Here is a 16,459-nt window from a genome sequence, read left to right on the forward strand (position 1 = left end):
CCTCTAGTGTGCCGGCGGACCTCTAGTGGTTTAGTTTTTTTTCACTAAACACAAACTGCGTGCCAACAAGTCACTTTAAATCAGTGGTCCCCAACCACTGCGGCCCGATTGGTACCGGGCCGCAGAAGAATGTTGTATTCATTTTTATTTAAAAACAAAAAATATATGTATACATATATTTATATATATATATATATATATATTTTTTTTTTTTTATTAAATCAACATAAAAAACACAATATACACTTACAATTAGTGCACCAACCACAAAAACCTCCCCTTTTCATGACAAAAACGTCCCTTTTTCATGACAAAAAAAAAAAGAAGAAAAAAAAAGCACCCCCCCCCCCCCCCCCCCCCCCGGGCCGCGGGACAATTTATTAAGTGTTGACCGGTCCGCGGATACAAAAAGGTTGAGGACCACTGCTTTAAATGACCTTTAGCAGGGGTGTCCAAAGTGCGGCCCGGGGGACATTTGCGGCCCGCAGGTCATGTTTTAACGGCCCCACGGCACATTTAAAAAAATACTATGGAAAAAAAATAAAAACATAAAAAGTGGTATAAAAGAGCAAACAGGTGAAATGTAACAAGAACATGTTGCAATGTTTACTCTAATAACACAAAGCTGTCATGCAGGCTGTTTCTTCCTTTGGAAAAATAAATAAATAGTCAATCAGAATCAATAATGAATTATTGACCTATTCAAGGCTCCAATTACGTCACTTTAAATTTTACACTTTGAGATATTTTTTGGGGGAAATGTTGCATAGTTTGTGTTTGCCATATAAAAAACTGAGCTGTTTTTTTTTTTCAAAGAAGGGCCTAAAACAAACAAACAAAAAACATAAACTACAAAAAAAAACTTAGAATTGACGGATAGATCTGAAGTTAAACTCGAGACCATAGTGTTAAAAGTAAACAGTAAAAAATAATATTATTTATTTTTTAACACTTTAATGAGTAGGACCCTTTTGGATCAGTGTGTCTTGTTTTTAAGTGTCATTGCACAAAAAATAATAGTGAATTAAAATCAATGGTGTTATGAGTTGTTGACCTTTTCACGGCTCCAATTATTATATGATCTCAAATATTTTACTTAAAAATTTTATTAAAAGTAAAGTACCAATGATTGTCACATACACACTAGGTGTGGCAAAGTTTTTCCTCTGCATTTGACCCATCACCCTTGATCACCCCCTGGGAGGTGAGGGGAGCAGTGGGCAGCAGCGGTGCCGTGCCCGGGAATCACATTTGGTGATTTAAACCCCCAATTCCAACCCTTGATGCTGAGTGCCAAGCAGGGAAGTAATGGCTCCCATTTTTATAGTCTCAGGTATGACTCGGCCGGGGTTTGAACTCCCAACCTAACGATCTCAGAGCGGTTATTGGGTGAAAATATTGCATATTTTGTGTTTTTTTTCCATAAAAAACAGGGTTTTCTTTGACAAAAAGAGCATACAACTTCAATCTTTAAAAACGTCATATTGACAGATAGACCTTGATCTAGAGATTTAAAACTTGAATAATAATAAAAAATAATAATACTGAATAATGACACATTTTTAACATTTTATTTTTACCAACACAAACCTGAGTGGAGGTCTAAATGTATATTTTTTTATACATATATTGTATTGTTTTTTTTTAAATAAATGGCCCCCGCTTGCTTTGATTTTTCAGTGTGTGGCCCTCAGTGGAAAAAGTTTGGACACCCCTGACCTATAGTATGTTATCGTCATGTTAATAACGTTCTACGTTACCTTTAACACAGGGGTGTCAAAAGTACGGCCCGCGGGCCAGATCAAGCCCGCAAACAGGTTTATCCGGCCCGCTGGATGAGTTTGCCAAGTACAACAATGAGCCAATTTTTCTTAATTGTGAATTATATTTATATAGCGCTTTTCTCAAGTGACTCAAAGCGCTTTACATAGTGAAACCCAATATCTAAGTTCCATTTAAACCAGTGTGGGTGGCACTGGGAGCAGGTGAGTAAAGTGTCTTGCCCAAGGACACAACGGCAGTAACTAGGATGGCACAAGCGGGAATTGAACCTGCAACTCTCAAGTTGCTGGCACGGCCACTCTACCAACCGAGCTATGCCGCCCGCTAATTGAATTAAACCGCTGTTGTAAATGTGTCCACTAGATGTTGCAATGGCAATTCTTCGTATCTTTGCAGATGAGCTACAAATATAAAATATTGAAAATGAACAAACTACATAAAAACATCCTGTTATTTGATTTTGATATAATGTTTTTATCTTTGTAGATTGAAAATTAACACCAATGAGTTGACTGATGAACATGATCACATAAAGTTAAAGTTAAAGTACCAATGATTGTCACACACACACACACGAGGTGTGGTGAAATTTTTTCCTCTGCATTTGACCCATCACCCTTGATCACCCCCTGGGAGGTGAGGGGAGCAGTGAGCAGCAGCAGTGCCGCGCCCGGGAATCATTTTTCATGATTTAACCCCCAATTCCAACCCTTGATGCTGAGTGCCAAGCAGGGAGGTAATGGCTCCCATTTTATCAATTCCGATCGTATGAAAAAACACAAATAAAGGTAGAATACTATTAACCACAAGATGTAAGTGTAAAAAAAACCCCAAAAAAACATTATCATTTTTACATTTTCAGAATGTGCACTCTTGTTCTGTTTTTAAACAAAGAAAACAATCTGATGTTTGCCTATATTTTCAAGTTATCGTGCTGTAATTTTCCTAGTCCGGCCCACTTGGGAGTAGATTTTTCTCCATGTGGCCCCCGATCTAAAAATGAGTTTGACGCCCCTGCTTGAAGACATAATTCGGTTACAAAAACATTAAATAAGGGCAAAGACCTCCAAGCAGCAGGGGGCAGCACAGGCAAGGGGTTCAACCGGAAGTCGTCTCTCGCACGGGAGCGTCGACCCCGCTACACAATGAAGTGAGTTTGTATAATATTTATATTTATCATGCACGATGTACTTTACTACTTTATTTGTATAAAAAAAAGTTTTTTTGGTGTTAATGTGTTTTTGCTGTTTCGTACTGTTTTGGTGTTGACCGCCGGGTTGTGCTAGCTAGTGCTAACAGCTAATGTGGCTACGTTCGAACACACTGGCAAATAAAAATAAACAAATGACGAATATATAAATCCATCCCATCCATTTACTACCGCTTATTTCATTTGTGGTCGGGGGGGCTGGTGCCTATCTCAGCTACAATCGGGCGGAAGGCGGCGTACACCCTGGACAAGTCGCCACCTCATCGCAGGGCCAACACAGATAGACAAACATTCACACACTAGTGCCAATATAAATCCTCAATTTAAATGTTTATTTTCTAAGAATGATCAAATGACCTCTGTGTGTTGCATTTGTCGTGCTTTTCATCACCGCGTAAGCGATCAAATACACTAATTTTCTCCAATTTTGAAGATGACGTTCAAACACAGGAAGTGAATAAAGTACTTCAAAATAAAGACATGGATTATTGTTATGCGTGTTGACGCATTGAACACTTGGCGTGAATGAATGATATGTAATCATGATAGGACCTGGGTGTCAAACTCTGGCCCGTGCAACTTCATTTGCCCTTTGAGACAATATCAAATTAACATTAGAGCTGGCCCGCCGGTAACACTGCATTCGCCGCTAATACGCATACTTGCCAACTCTCCCGATTTTCCAACCATTCTCCGGAATTTCTCCAGATTTCCACCCGGACAACAATATTGGGGGCGTGCCTATAAGCCACTGCCTTTAGCTTTGTCTTCAATATGTTGTCACGTCCGCTTTTCCTCCATACAAACAGCGTGCCGGCCAAGTCACATAATATATGCGACTTATACACACACTTAAGTGAATGCTGGCATACTTGCTCAACAGCCATACAGGTCAGACTGAGGGTGGCCGTATAAACAATTTTAACACTGTTACAGATATGCGCCGCACTGTGAACCCACATCAAACAAGAATGACAAACACATTTCGGGAGAACATCCCCACAGTAACACAACATAGACACAACAGAATAAATACCCACAATCCCTTGCAGCACTAACTCTTCCGGGACACTACAATATGCACCCACCACTACCACCTAACCCCGCCCCCCACACTTAACCACACCAATCTCCTTGTTATTTTATTTTAAGATTTATTAGCCTGTGGAAAAATGGTATGTTGATAGTTACCTCAGAAGGCTGCAAATAGAAGAGGCATTAAATGTTTTATTAAAATTTGATTAATTTTACCATTGATGTTTTTTTTTTGTTTTTTTTTGAAAGTTGATTTTGCACTATTAAGTTACATAATTATTGCTTGTTCCATATTCAGTGGTAAAGCAAATAGTGGAGCAAACTGAGCAATAATTAACAATTTATTCATGCACTTTCTCTTGCTACTTCAAGGCTTGAATGTTTGATTCATTCATTATTGTTATTTTATTTTCAAATGTATTATTAGCCTGTGGAAAAAGTTTATTTTGATATTTACCTCAGAAGGGCTAAAAATAGAAAACAGTCATTCATTTTTTATTTAAACTTTATTTGATGTACCATTGATATTTTTTTTATTATTATTATTATTACTTGAAACTGGATTTTGCATGTCACTATAAAGTTATATAAGCCTTGCTTGTTCAATATTCAATGCAAAACTTGTTTGGGTCCTTATTAAAAGGTTTATTTGTTCAACTTTGGCCCGCGGCTTTGTTCAGTTTAAAATTTTGGCCCACTCTATATTTGAGTTTGACACCCCTGTGATAGGATGAAGGGTTGAGATTAAAAAACACTAAGCTGATTGATTGATTGATTGATACTTTTATTAGTAGATTGCACAGTACAGTACATATTCCGTACAATTGACCACTAAATGGTAACACCCAAATAAGTTTTTCAACTTGTTTAAGTCGGGGTCTACGTTAATCAATTCATGGTACAAATATATACTGTCAGCATAATACAGTCATCACACAAGTTAATCATCATTGATTTATTTACATTATTTACAATCCGGGGGGTGGGATGAGGAGCTTTGGTTGATATCAGTACTTCAGTCATCAACAGAGAAATGGACATTGAAACAGTGTAGGTCTTACTTAGTAGGATATGTACAGCCAGCAGAGAACATAGTGAGTTCAGATAGCATAAGAACAAGTACCGTATTTCCTTGAATTGCCGCCGGGGCGCTAATTAATTTAAAACCTCTTCTCACTCCTGCGCTTACCAAAGGCACGCGGTAAAAGTAAGCATGCGCTAATTATTTTCAAACCTCTTCTCACTCTGGCACTTACCAAAGGCATGCAGTACAAATTTGAGTGTGATGTAAGCATGGACCTTAAATCCTACTGAATAGCTCTTAATCTTCTTCCCTTTATGCGATTTCAAATTACCGGTATTAAAATCAGACTCCTCCATTTTGAAAATGATGACAGGGAAAGTGTCACTCGTGACGTCAGGAGTTTGACCTGGCAGTAATACTAAGCATGCGCTAATTATTTTGCGATGCGAGTCTGACCCGGCAGCAATTCAAGGCAGGCGCATACTATATGCCTTGCGGCAATTCAAGGAAATACAGTATATACATTAGAAATACATTTGATTATTTACATTAGTAAAGTGTTGAAGTTGCCAGGAGGTGTTGTTTTAGAGCGGTTTTGAAGGAGGGAAGAGATGCACTTACTTTTAAACCTGTTGGGAGTGTATTCCACATTGATGTGGCATAGAAAGAGAATGAGTTAAGACCTTTGTTAGATCGGAATCTGGGTTTAACGTGGTTTGTGGAGCTCCCCCTGGTGTTGTGGTTATGGCGGGCATTTACGTTAAGGAAGTAGTTTGACATGTACTTCGGTATCAGGAAGGTGTAGCGGATTTTATAGACCAGGCTCAGTGCAAGTTGTTTGACTCTGTCCTCCACCCTGAGCCGGATTGGAGTGAGGTGTGATCTGGGGTTGAGGTCTTAAAGTAACCGGAAAGATGAGATTCAAACACAGGAAATGAATAAAGTACTTCAAAACAAAATAAAGAAATGAATTATTGTTATGCTTGTTGACTCATTGAACACTTGGCGTGAATGAATGATATGTAATCGTGATTGGATGAGGGGTGAGATTAAAAAACACTAAGCTATGCTTCTTCTGACTCATTTTCAGACTATTTTTACACCAGTGTATTCATGAGCTGTTTCAAAGAATCTATAACCATTTCTGGTCATTGTTTGTTGACATTTATAGCTGCTAGTAAAAGTCCAAAACTGTTCTAGGAACAATTTCCCCTTGTGGATCAAGAAAGTTTGTCTAAGTCTAATATTGAAGCTTTTGTGTTTGTGCTCTGCAGTCCGCTGACCAAAGTGAAGCTCATCAACGAGCTGAACGAGAGAGAGGCTCATTTGGGAATCAACGAGAAAGCTTCCTGGCACAGCGAGTACAAGGACAGCGCCTGGGTCTATATAGGTGAGGAGAGGGTGAGCGGCGTTTCGGGGGTGACGGATTCTCACTCTCTGCTTTCCTGCAGGAGGTTTTCCATACGAGCTGTCCGAAGGTGACATCATCTGCGTCTTCTCTCAGTAAGTTGTCACGTGCAATTAGCAATTGATCGATAATCGGCATCGAGATTTGGGATTTTGGAGTATATCGACCTCAGCTACAACAGGGGTCGGGAACCTTTTTGGCTGAGAGAGCCAAGAAGCCAAATATTTTAAAATGTATTTCCCTAAGAGCCATATAATATTTTTTTTAACACTGAACACGTGCATTTTTAAGTAAGACCAACATTTCCAGAGTATAATAGGTCTCTTATTCTTTATAATAACATTGTTATTCTGAAGTTAACTGTGGAGGGGGCGTGGCCTGCGGGCCTGCAGCAAAGCAGGATGTTGCCAGGCCCGGCCTCGAAATCAGCGACAGGTGCGTAGATGGCCCCCCTGGGCCTTGTTATCTAATCACCTGTCGCTCTGTTATAAGCAGCAGCCAGGAGGAGAGACAGGGTTGGGGCTGGAGCCAGAGCGCGAGTGAGGACGAAAGAGAAAAAGACAATTGCTGGAAAGCAACTGAGAGAAAAATAAAATAAAACAATATTGTAACCCTAAAACAGGCTCTTGGTGGTCCGAAGAAGCCCCAGGAGGGCAAGCCCCACACTAACCAATAATAAATGAATTATTTCTTACCATTAATGCATGATCTTGAACATAAAAAAAGCATGAGAATATTTTGAACGTAATTTTTAACACTGTGATTACAAGTGGAATTATTTATTACTTATCGTGTTAAGCAATGTCAGCTCAGATTTATCCGAGAGCCAGATGCAGTCTTCAAAAGAGCCACATCTGGCTCCAGAGCCATAGGTTCCCTACCCCTGACCTACAACAATATATAGATATGATGCAAACATCAAATGCCACACCTGTCCCTCTCTCCCAGTGCCCAGGTCTTCTGCTTATCCGTCAAAATTGCCATTTTTTTTTTGCTGGGAAATCCAGTTTTTGTCTTTCTTTCCTGGCGTCTTCCCAGTCCTGTTTAGTGTGTTTTCGCTACTCTGCAGTAATTTCAGACATAGCCCTTGTTTTTTATCTATTTATGTCTGCACCTTCTTTTGTAAATGCAAACATTCTGCACCTGTTTTGTAAAGTCAAACATTCTGCACCTTTTTTGTAAATACAAACATTTTGCATCTTATTTTGTAAATGCGAACATTCTTTCTGTAAATACTTGATGCTGACAGTATTATCTCACTAGTAACACAATAAGCAGATAAGGGATTTTCCAGAATTATCCTAGTAAATGTGTCTAATAACATCTGAATCGCTCCCACTGCCCTGTCTTTTTTTTCTTTTTTCTAGTCCTTCACTCTCACTATCCTCATCCACGAATCTTTCATCTTCGCTCAAATTAATGTGGAAATCGTCACTTTCTCGGTCCGAATCGCTCTCGCTGCTGGTGGCCATGATTGTAAACAATGTGAGGATGTGATGGAGCTCCACAACCCGTGACATCACGCGCACATCAATTGCTACTTCCGGTACAGGCAAGGCTTTTTTATTAGCGACCAAAAGTTGCGAACTTTATCATGGATGTTCTCTACTAAACCCTTTCAGCAAAAATATGATCAAGTATGACACATATATTGGACCTGGTATCCCCGTTTAAATAAGAAAATCTCATTTCAGTAGGCCTTTAGATCATCTCCCATGGCACACCAGACTGTATCTCACTAGTGTGCCGCAGCACAGTGGTTGAAAAACACTGCTCTAACACACACCACCTCGAAACAAGCAGGTTACCATGACAACCGGCGGCTGGTCGCCGGTGAGCGCCGTCACTTTCTCATAAAAACCGCTGACGAGGTCACTTCCGGCGTTTCCTCGGACAGCGGGCGGTCAAGTTTGACAACGACGTCGGAATAATATTTTATAAATTTCGTATTTGTTGTGGTAAGACATGAAAGGATACAGTCTTTTTTTCCTTTTTCTACTCTCACTATATTCATCCACAAATCTTTCGTCTTCGCTCAAATTAATGGGGAAATCGTCGCTTTCTCGGTCCGAATCGCTCTTGCTGCTGGTGGCCATGATTGTAAACAATGTGAGGATGTGAGGAGCTCCACAACCCGTGACGTCACGCGCACATCGTCTGCTACTTCCGGTACAGGCAAGGCTTTTTTATTAGCGACTAAAAGTTGCGAACTTTATTGTCGATGTTCTCTACTAAATCCTTCCAGCAAAAATATGGCAATATCGCGAAATGATCAAGTATGACACATAGAATGGACCTGCTATCCCCGTTTAAATAAGAAAATCTCATTTCAGTAGGCCTTTAATTAAAAAACAAACAAAAAAAAAACACCTATTGTGTGAATTAATCAATCAATCAATGTTTACTTATATAGCCCTAAATCACGAGTGTCTCAAAGGGCTGCACAAGCCACAAGGACAGATCCCACATGAACACAGCAATGATCAGCTGACGTGACGGCGGACTTTTCAGGTACGGAGAGATCGTCAACATCAACCTGGTGCGGGAGAAGAAGACCGGCAAGAGTAAAGGCTTCTGCTTCCTGTGCTACGAGGACCAGAGGAGCACCATCTTGGCGGTGGACAACTTTAACGGCATCAAGGTGGGCGTCGGCGTTGCTGGGGAAAACACGGTTTTGTTGTCTAACAGCTGCTCCACGCCTTTTCAGATCAAAGGTCGCACCATCCGCGTGGACCACGTCAGAGACTACCGCCCCCCCAAGGACGCGGAGGACATAGATGACGTCACCAAGCAGCTAAGGGAGGAAGGCTGCGCCCCCAAAGCGTCCCACACTCCCTCCGCCTCCTCCTGTGAGGACGACGAGCCGGACGTCGCCCCCGTGAAGAAGGCCAAAAAAGGTGAGGTCACTTCCCCCTTCACGTCCCGACGGACCTTCATCGCCGCTTCCTCCCTCCGCAGATAAGAAAGAGAAGAAGAAGAAAAAGAAGGAGAAGAAGACAAAGAAAGAAAGACAGTCTCCTCCTCCCGCCGCCGCCATCCGAGTGAAAGAGGAGAAGGAGGACGGCGCCTACGACCAGTACAACCAGAGGAGGGCGCCGGCGGAACACAACGGGCAGAGAGGCGGCGACGCCAGGGAGGACGAGGACAGACGGAGAAGAGGAGGCGAGGACAGGAGAAGAGGCGACGAGGACGAGCGAAGAAGACGGAGGGGAGGAGACGAGGACAGGAAAAGAAGAGGAGGCGAGGACAGTGAGCGGAGACGGGAGGCGGACAGACACAGGAGGTGACGCGGTGTGGGCGTGGCCACCGGGACTTGATTGACATGTGGACGTCTCATCGTTCCAAAGTGGATTATTTTTATTGTAAAGAATGTTTGTCTTTTGATGTTATCAAAACTTAGTTTGATTAAAGTCACAATTGTCATCGTTCGAACACAGAGCTGTCAAACTTGTTTTTATTGAGGGTCACTTTGTAACCGTCAATAGTTCATGATTTTAAATATGAATTTAAATATTTAGCTTTTTTTTTTTTTACATAAAGAATAAAACAAATCTGTGGATTTTACTAGTTTTTTATATAAAAAAAACTAGCAGTTGCCAGACTTTTACAGTAAAATATATGGTGTTTTTTTATTTTTACAACATATTGCTGTAAATAAAAATACAGTACCGCTGTTTAATTTAATTTTGGGAAATCCGCTGCAAGTTTTTTACCACAATAAAACATGGTACCATAAAATCAACTGTGGATTTTACAGTAAAAAAAACCCCAAAAACTGACAGTTCAGTCCATAGAATTTTCCTGTAAAAACACAACAAACTTGTTTTTTTTAGATTTACAGTAATATGGTTTGGAAAAAAACTCCCTAAATTTTACAGTAAAATCTATTGGTCATTTTTATAGTGTACAATTGATGGATCGCTGTCTTTGAAATCATAAGTTAAGCAGATATTTAAATATTTATTTGGATTTTGACTAAAAAAGTTCAATATTGGACAATATTTTTTCCCTGTCAAACTACAAAAAAAAAACTAATGCAGATATTAAAGTATTTTTGGGGATTCTGACAAAAAAAAAGTTGAATATTGGACAATATTTTTTCCCTGTCAAACCAGAAAAAAAAAACCTAATGCTGATATTTCAGTATTTATTTGGATTTTGACTAAAACAGTTCAATATTGGACAATATTTTTTCCCTGTCAAACTACAAAAAAAACTAATGCAGATATTAAAGTATTTTTGTGGATTTTGACAAAAAAAAAGTTGAATATTGGACAACATTTTTTTCCCTGTCAAACCAGACAAAAAAACTAATGCAGATATTTAAGTATTTATTTGGATTTTGACTAAAAAAGTTGAATATTGGACAATATTTTTTCCCTATCAAACAAAAAAAATAATGCATACATTTAAGTATTTATTTGGATTCTGACAAAAAAAAGTTGAATATTGGACAATATTTTTTCCCTGTCAAACTAGAAAAAAAAAACCTAATGCAGATATTTCAGTATTTATTTGGATTTTGACTAAAGCAGTTCAATATTGGACAATATTTTTTCCCTGTCAAACTACAAAAAAAAACTAATGCAGATATTAAAGTATTTTTGTGGATTTTGACAAAAAAAAAGTTGAATATTGGACAACATTTTTTTCCCTGTCAAACCAGACAAAAAAAACTAATGCAGATATTTAAGTATTTATTTGGATTTTGACTAAAAAAGTTGAATATTGGACAATATTTTTTCCCTATCAAACAAAAAAAAATAATGCATACATTTAAGTATTTATTTGGATTTTGACAAAAAAAAGTTGAATATTGGACAATATTTTTTCCCTGTCAAACTAGAAAAAAAAAAACCTAATGCAGATATTTCAGTATTTATTTGGATTTTGACTAAAACAGTTCAATATTGGACAATATTTTTTCCCTGTCAAACTACAAAAAAAAACTAATGCAGATATTAAAGTATTTTTGGGGATTTTGACAAAAAAAAAGTTGAATATTGGACAATATTTTTTTCCCTGTCAAACCAGAAAAAAAAACCTAATGCAAATATTTAAGTATTTATTTGGATTTTGACTAAAAAGTTGACTATTGGACAACATTTTTTTCCCTGTCAAACCAGACAAAAAAATACTAATGCAGATATTTAAGTATTTATTTGGATTTTGACTAAAAAAGTTGAATATTGGACAATATTTTTTCCCTATCAAACAAAAAAAATAATGCAGACATTTAAGTATTTATTTGGATTTTGACAAAAAAAAAGTTGAATATTGGACAATATTTCTTCCCTGTCAAACTAGAAAAAAAAAACCTAATGCAGATATTTCAGTATTTATTTGGATTTTGACCAAAAAAGTTAAATATCGGGCAATATTTTTTCCCTGTCAAACTAAAAAAAACCTAATGCAGATATTTAAGTATTTATTTGGATTTGGACAAAAATAAGTTAAATATTGGACAATATTTTTTCCCTGTCTGACTAGAAAAACTCTAATGCAGATATTTAAGTAATTATTTGAATTTTCACTAAAAAAGATGAATATTGGACAATTTTTTTTCCCTATCAAACAAACAAAAACAAAAAAACTAATGCAGACATTGTGATCGGAAACGCGGATGCCGAGCGGCGCTAAAAACAAAGCAGAAGGCTAATCCCCACAGAACACCACTTCCCTTCATCCTGAAGCCGGATTTAAATGGAAGATGCAAGACTACTGGTCTGGGTAAGGGGTCAGTTAAATTAGAACAAGTTTTTTCTGCTTTGATTGTTTCAGAGTTGGACATATGTTCTACTGAGGTGGCTAACTCTGATGCGTGCAGTTTATCAAAGCAACAAACAAAAAAATCGGAAACTTCCCGTCGTATCAACTCCTAGATATGGTCGTAATTATACTAAATGCACTGGGCATAATAAACACAACATTATTAATATTGCTACTACGGATAATTTGATCAAAAATTCCCTAAAACAGCCCACTACCTATAAGATGGGTTTTTTAAACATAAGATCATTGTCTCCCAAAACGTTGTTAGTTAATGATATAATCAGAGACAACAATCTTAACGTCATCAGTCTCAGCGAAACCTGGCTTAAACCAAACGACTTTTTTGTGCTAAATGAGGCATGTCCTCCTAACTTTACACATACGCATATTGCCCGTCCCCTTAAAAGGGGTGGGGGGGTCGCACTAATATACAACGAAAACTTTAACCTTAGTCCTAACATAAATAATAAATATAAATCATTTGAGGTGCTTACTATGAGGTCTGTCACACCGCTGTCTCTACACCTGGCTGTTATCTACAGCCCCCCAGGGCCCTATTCGGACTTTATCAATGAATTCTCAGAGTTTGTTGCTGATCTAGTGACGCACGCCGATAATATAATCATAATGGGGGACTTTAATATCCATATGAATACCCCATCGGACCCACCGTGCGTAGCGCTCCAGACTATAATTGATAGCTGTGGTCTTACACAAATAATAAATGAACCCACGCATCGCAACGGTAATACGATAGATCTAGTGCTTGTCAGGGGTATCACCGTTTCCAAAATTACGATACTCCCGTATACTAAAGTATTCTCCGATCATTACCTTATAAAATTCGAGGTTCAGACGCATGTTCGTCAAACTAATAATAATAATAACTGCTATAGCAGCCGCAACATTAATACGGCCACAACGACAACTCTTGCTGACCTACTGCCCTCGGTAACGGCACCATTCCCAAAATATGTGGGCTCTATTGATAACCTCACTAACAACTTTAACGACGCCCTGCGCGAAACCATTGATAACATAGCACCGCTAAAGTTAAAAAAGGCTCCAAAACAGCGCACCCCTTGGTTTACGGAAGAAACTAGAGCTCAGAAATTATTATGTAGAAAGCTGGAACGCAAATGGCGCACGACTAAACTTGAGGTGCACCATCAAGCATGGAGTGATAGTTTAATAACTTATAAACACATGCTTACCTTAGCTAAAGCTGAATATTACTCAAATCTCATCCACCGTAATAAAAAAGATCTTAAATTTTTGTTTAGTACGGTAGCATCGCTAACCCAACAAGGGACTCCTTCCAGTAGCTCAACCCACTCAGCTGATGACTTTATGCAATTCTTTAGTAAGAAAATTGAAGTCATTAGAAAGGAGATTAAAGACAATGCGTCCCAGCTACAACGGGGTTCTATTAACACTGATACGATGGTATATACGGCGGATACTGCCCTCCAAAATAGTTTCTCTCATTTTGAGGAAATAACATTAGAGGAATTGTTACAACGTGTAAATGGAATAAAACAAACAACATGTTTACTTGACCCTCTTCCTGGGAAACTGATCAAGGAGCTCTTTGTATTATTAGGTCCATCAGTGCTAAATATTATAAACTTATCACTTTCCTCAGGCACTGTTCCCCTAGCATTCAAAAAAGCGGTTATTCATCCTCTTCTTAAAAGACCTAACCTCGATCCTGACCTCATGGTAAACTACCGACCGGTGTCTCACCTTCCCTTTATTTCAAAAATCCTCGAAAAAATTGTTGCGGAGCAGTTAAATGAACACTTAGCGTCCAACAATCTATGTGAAACCTTTCAATCCGGTTTCAGGGCAAATCACTCCACGGAGACAGCCCTCGCAAAAATGACTAATGATCTATTGCTAACGATGAATTCTGATGCGTCATCTATGTTGCTGCTCCTCGATCTTAGCGCTGCTTTCGATACCGTCGATCATAATATTTTATTAGAGCGTATCAAAACACAAATTGGTATGTCAGACTTAGCCCTGTCTTGGTTTAACTCTTATCTTACTGATAGGATGCAGTGTGTCTCCCATAACAATGTGACCTCGGACTATGTTAAGGTAACGTGTGGAGTTCACCAGGGTTCGGTCTTTGGCCCTGCACTCTTCAGCATCTACATGCTGCCGCTAGGTGACATCATACGCAAATACGGTATTAGCTTTCACTGTTATGCTGATGACACCCAACTTTACATGCCCCTAAGGCTGACCAACACGCCGGATTGTAGTCAGCTGGAGGCGTGTCTTAATGAAATTAAACAATGGATGTCCGCTAATTTTTTGCAACTTAACGCCAAAAAAACGGAAATGCTGATTATCGGTCCTGCTAGACACCGACCTCTATTTAATAATACAACTTTAACATTTGACAACCAAATAATAAAACAAGGTGACTCGGTAAAAAATCTGGGTATTATCTTCGACCCAACTCTCTCCTTTGAGTCACACATTAAAAGCATTACTAAAACGGCCTTCTTTCATCTCCGTAATATCGCTAAAATTCGCTCCATTTTGTCCACTAAAGACGCCGAGATCATTATCCATGCGTTTGTTACGTCTCGTCTCGATTACTGTAAAGTATTATTTTCGGGTCTCCCCATGTCTAGCATTAAAAGATTACAGTTGGTACAAAATGCGGCTGCTAGACTTTTGAAAAGAACAAGAAAGTTTGATCACATTACGCCTGTACTGGCTCACCTGCACTGGCTTCCTGTGCACTTAAGATGTGACTTTAAGGTTTTACTACTTACGTATAAAATACTACACGGTCTAGCTCCATCCTATCTTGCCGATTGTATTGTACCATATGTCCCGGCAAGAAATCTGCGTTCAAAAGACTCCGGCTTATTAGTGATTCCTAGAGCCCAAAAAAAGTCTGCGGGCTATAGAGCGTTTTCCGTCTGGAATGCCCTCCCGGTAACAGTTCGAGATGCTACCTCAGTAGAAGCATTTAAGTCTCACCTTAAAACTCATTTGTATACTCTAGCCTTTAAATAGACCTCCTTTTTAGACCAGTTGATCTGCCGCTTCTTTTCTTTTTTCTCCTATGTCCCCCCCATCCAATGACCATGGATGAAATACTGGCTGTCCAGAGTTGAGTTCCAGGATGGACCGCTCGCCTGTGTATCGGTTGGGGACATCTCTACGCTGCTGATCCGCCTCCGCTTGGGATGGTTTCCTGTGGACGGGACTCTCGCTGCTGTCTTGGATCCGCTTTGAACTGAACTCTCGCTGCTGTGTGGGAGCCACTATGGATTGAACTTTCACAGTATCATGTTAGACCCGCTCGACATCCATTGCTTTCGGTCCCCTAGAGGAGGGGGGTGGGGGGGGGGGTTGCCCACATTTGGGCTCCTCTCCAAGGTTTCTCATAGTCAGCATTGTCACTGGCGTCCCACTGGATGTGAATTCTCCCTGCCCACTCGGTGTGAGTTTTCCTTGCCCTTTTGTGGGTTCTTCCGAGGATGTCGTAGTCGTAATGATTTGTGCAGTCCTTTGAGACATTTGTGATTTAGGGATATATAAATAAACATTGATTGATTACAAATTATTTAAACTATTCATGGCTCCAAATACGTCACATACAAAATTTGACGTCAAAATATTTTTATAGGATATTTTGTGTTTGCCTTACAAAAAAAAGGGGTTTTGACTAAAAGGGCAAAAAAAAAAAAAAAACAGAAATGAAGAAGCTGTCACGTACTTGCATGGCTGCTCTAGTTGTGACCCCAAGATGCAGGAGACAGGAGGACGACATGCGGGTGAGAGTCTTTTAATTCCCACAGGGAGCACAAGGAGGTGCAGCAGGGAAGTGCACAGAAGCATAAGCAGCATACAGAAAAACCAAAGTAACGTTTCACAAAACAATCCTTGAGCCCTGACTGGAGGGCGAGGCGGGCATAAATAGAAGCCAGTTGATTAAAGTAAAAGTACCAATGATTGTCACACACACACTAGGTGTGGTGAGATTTTCCTCTGCATTTGACCCATCACCCTCACCCCATGACCAGGTGTGGCCAGGCTGCCAATCAGCGACAGGTGAGGAGGGAAAAGGGCTCAGGGAGACAAACAGGAAGTGGGACCAAAAGTGTTGAATGAAAATGTAAAAACAAACAAAAATGACCTAATTCTACCATTTTTATGACTGAGACTCTTCCTGGTCCCCAAGAAAGCAGTGCGAGGCGAG

At 39.5% G+C, this 16,459-nt stretch overlaps 1 protein-coding gene across 1 annotated transcript; it reads left to right on the top strand.

Moving 5' to 3' along the window:
• The first annotated feature begins 2,847 nt into the window (after positions 1 to 2,847).
• On the top strand, positions 2,848 to 9,893 carry rbmx2 (RNA binding motif protein X-linked 2). Its single transcript, XM_061899147.1, has 6 exons — positions 2,848 to 2,932; positions 6,326 to 6,441; positions 6,503 to 6,554; positions 8,971 to 9,100; positions 9,167 to 9,356; positions 9,418 to 9,893. Exons 1-6 carry the CDS (start codon positions 2,928 to 2,930, stop codon positions 9,744 to 9,746), a joined length of 822 nt encoding a protein of 273 aa, XP_061755131.1. The 5' UTR covers positions 2,848 to 2,927; the 3' UTR covers positions 9,747 to 9,893.
• Positions 9,894 to 16,459: the final 6,566 nt, after the last annotated feature.

The sequence above is a fragment of the Nerophis ophidion genome, linkage group LG04, assembly GCF_033978795.1.
Source record: "Nerophis ophidion isolate RoL-2023_Sa linkage group LG04, RoL_Noph_v1.0, whole genome shotgun sequence".
NCBI classification, from domain to species: Eukaryota; Metazoa; Chordata; class Actinopteri; order Syngnathiformes; family Syngnathidae; genus Nerophis; species Nerophis ophidion.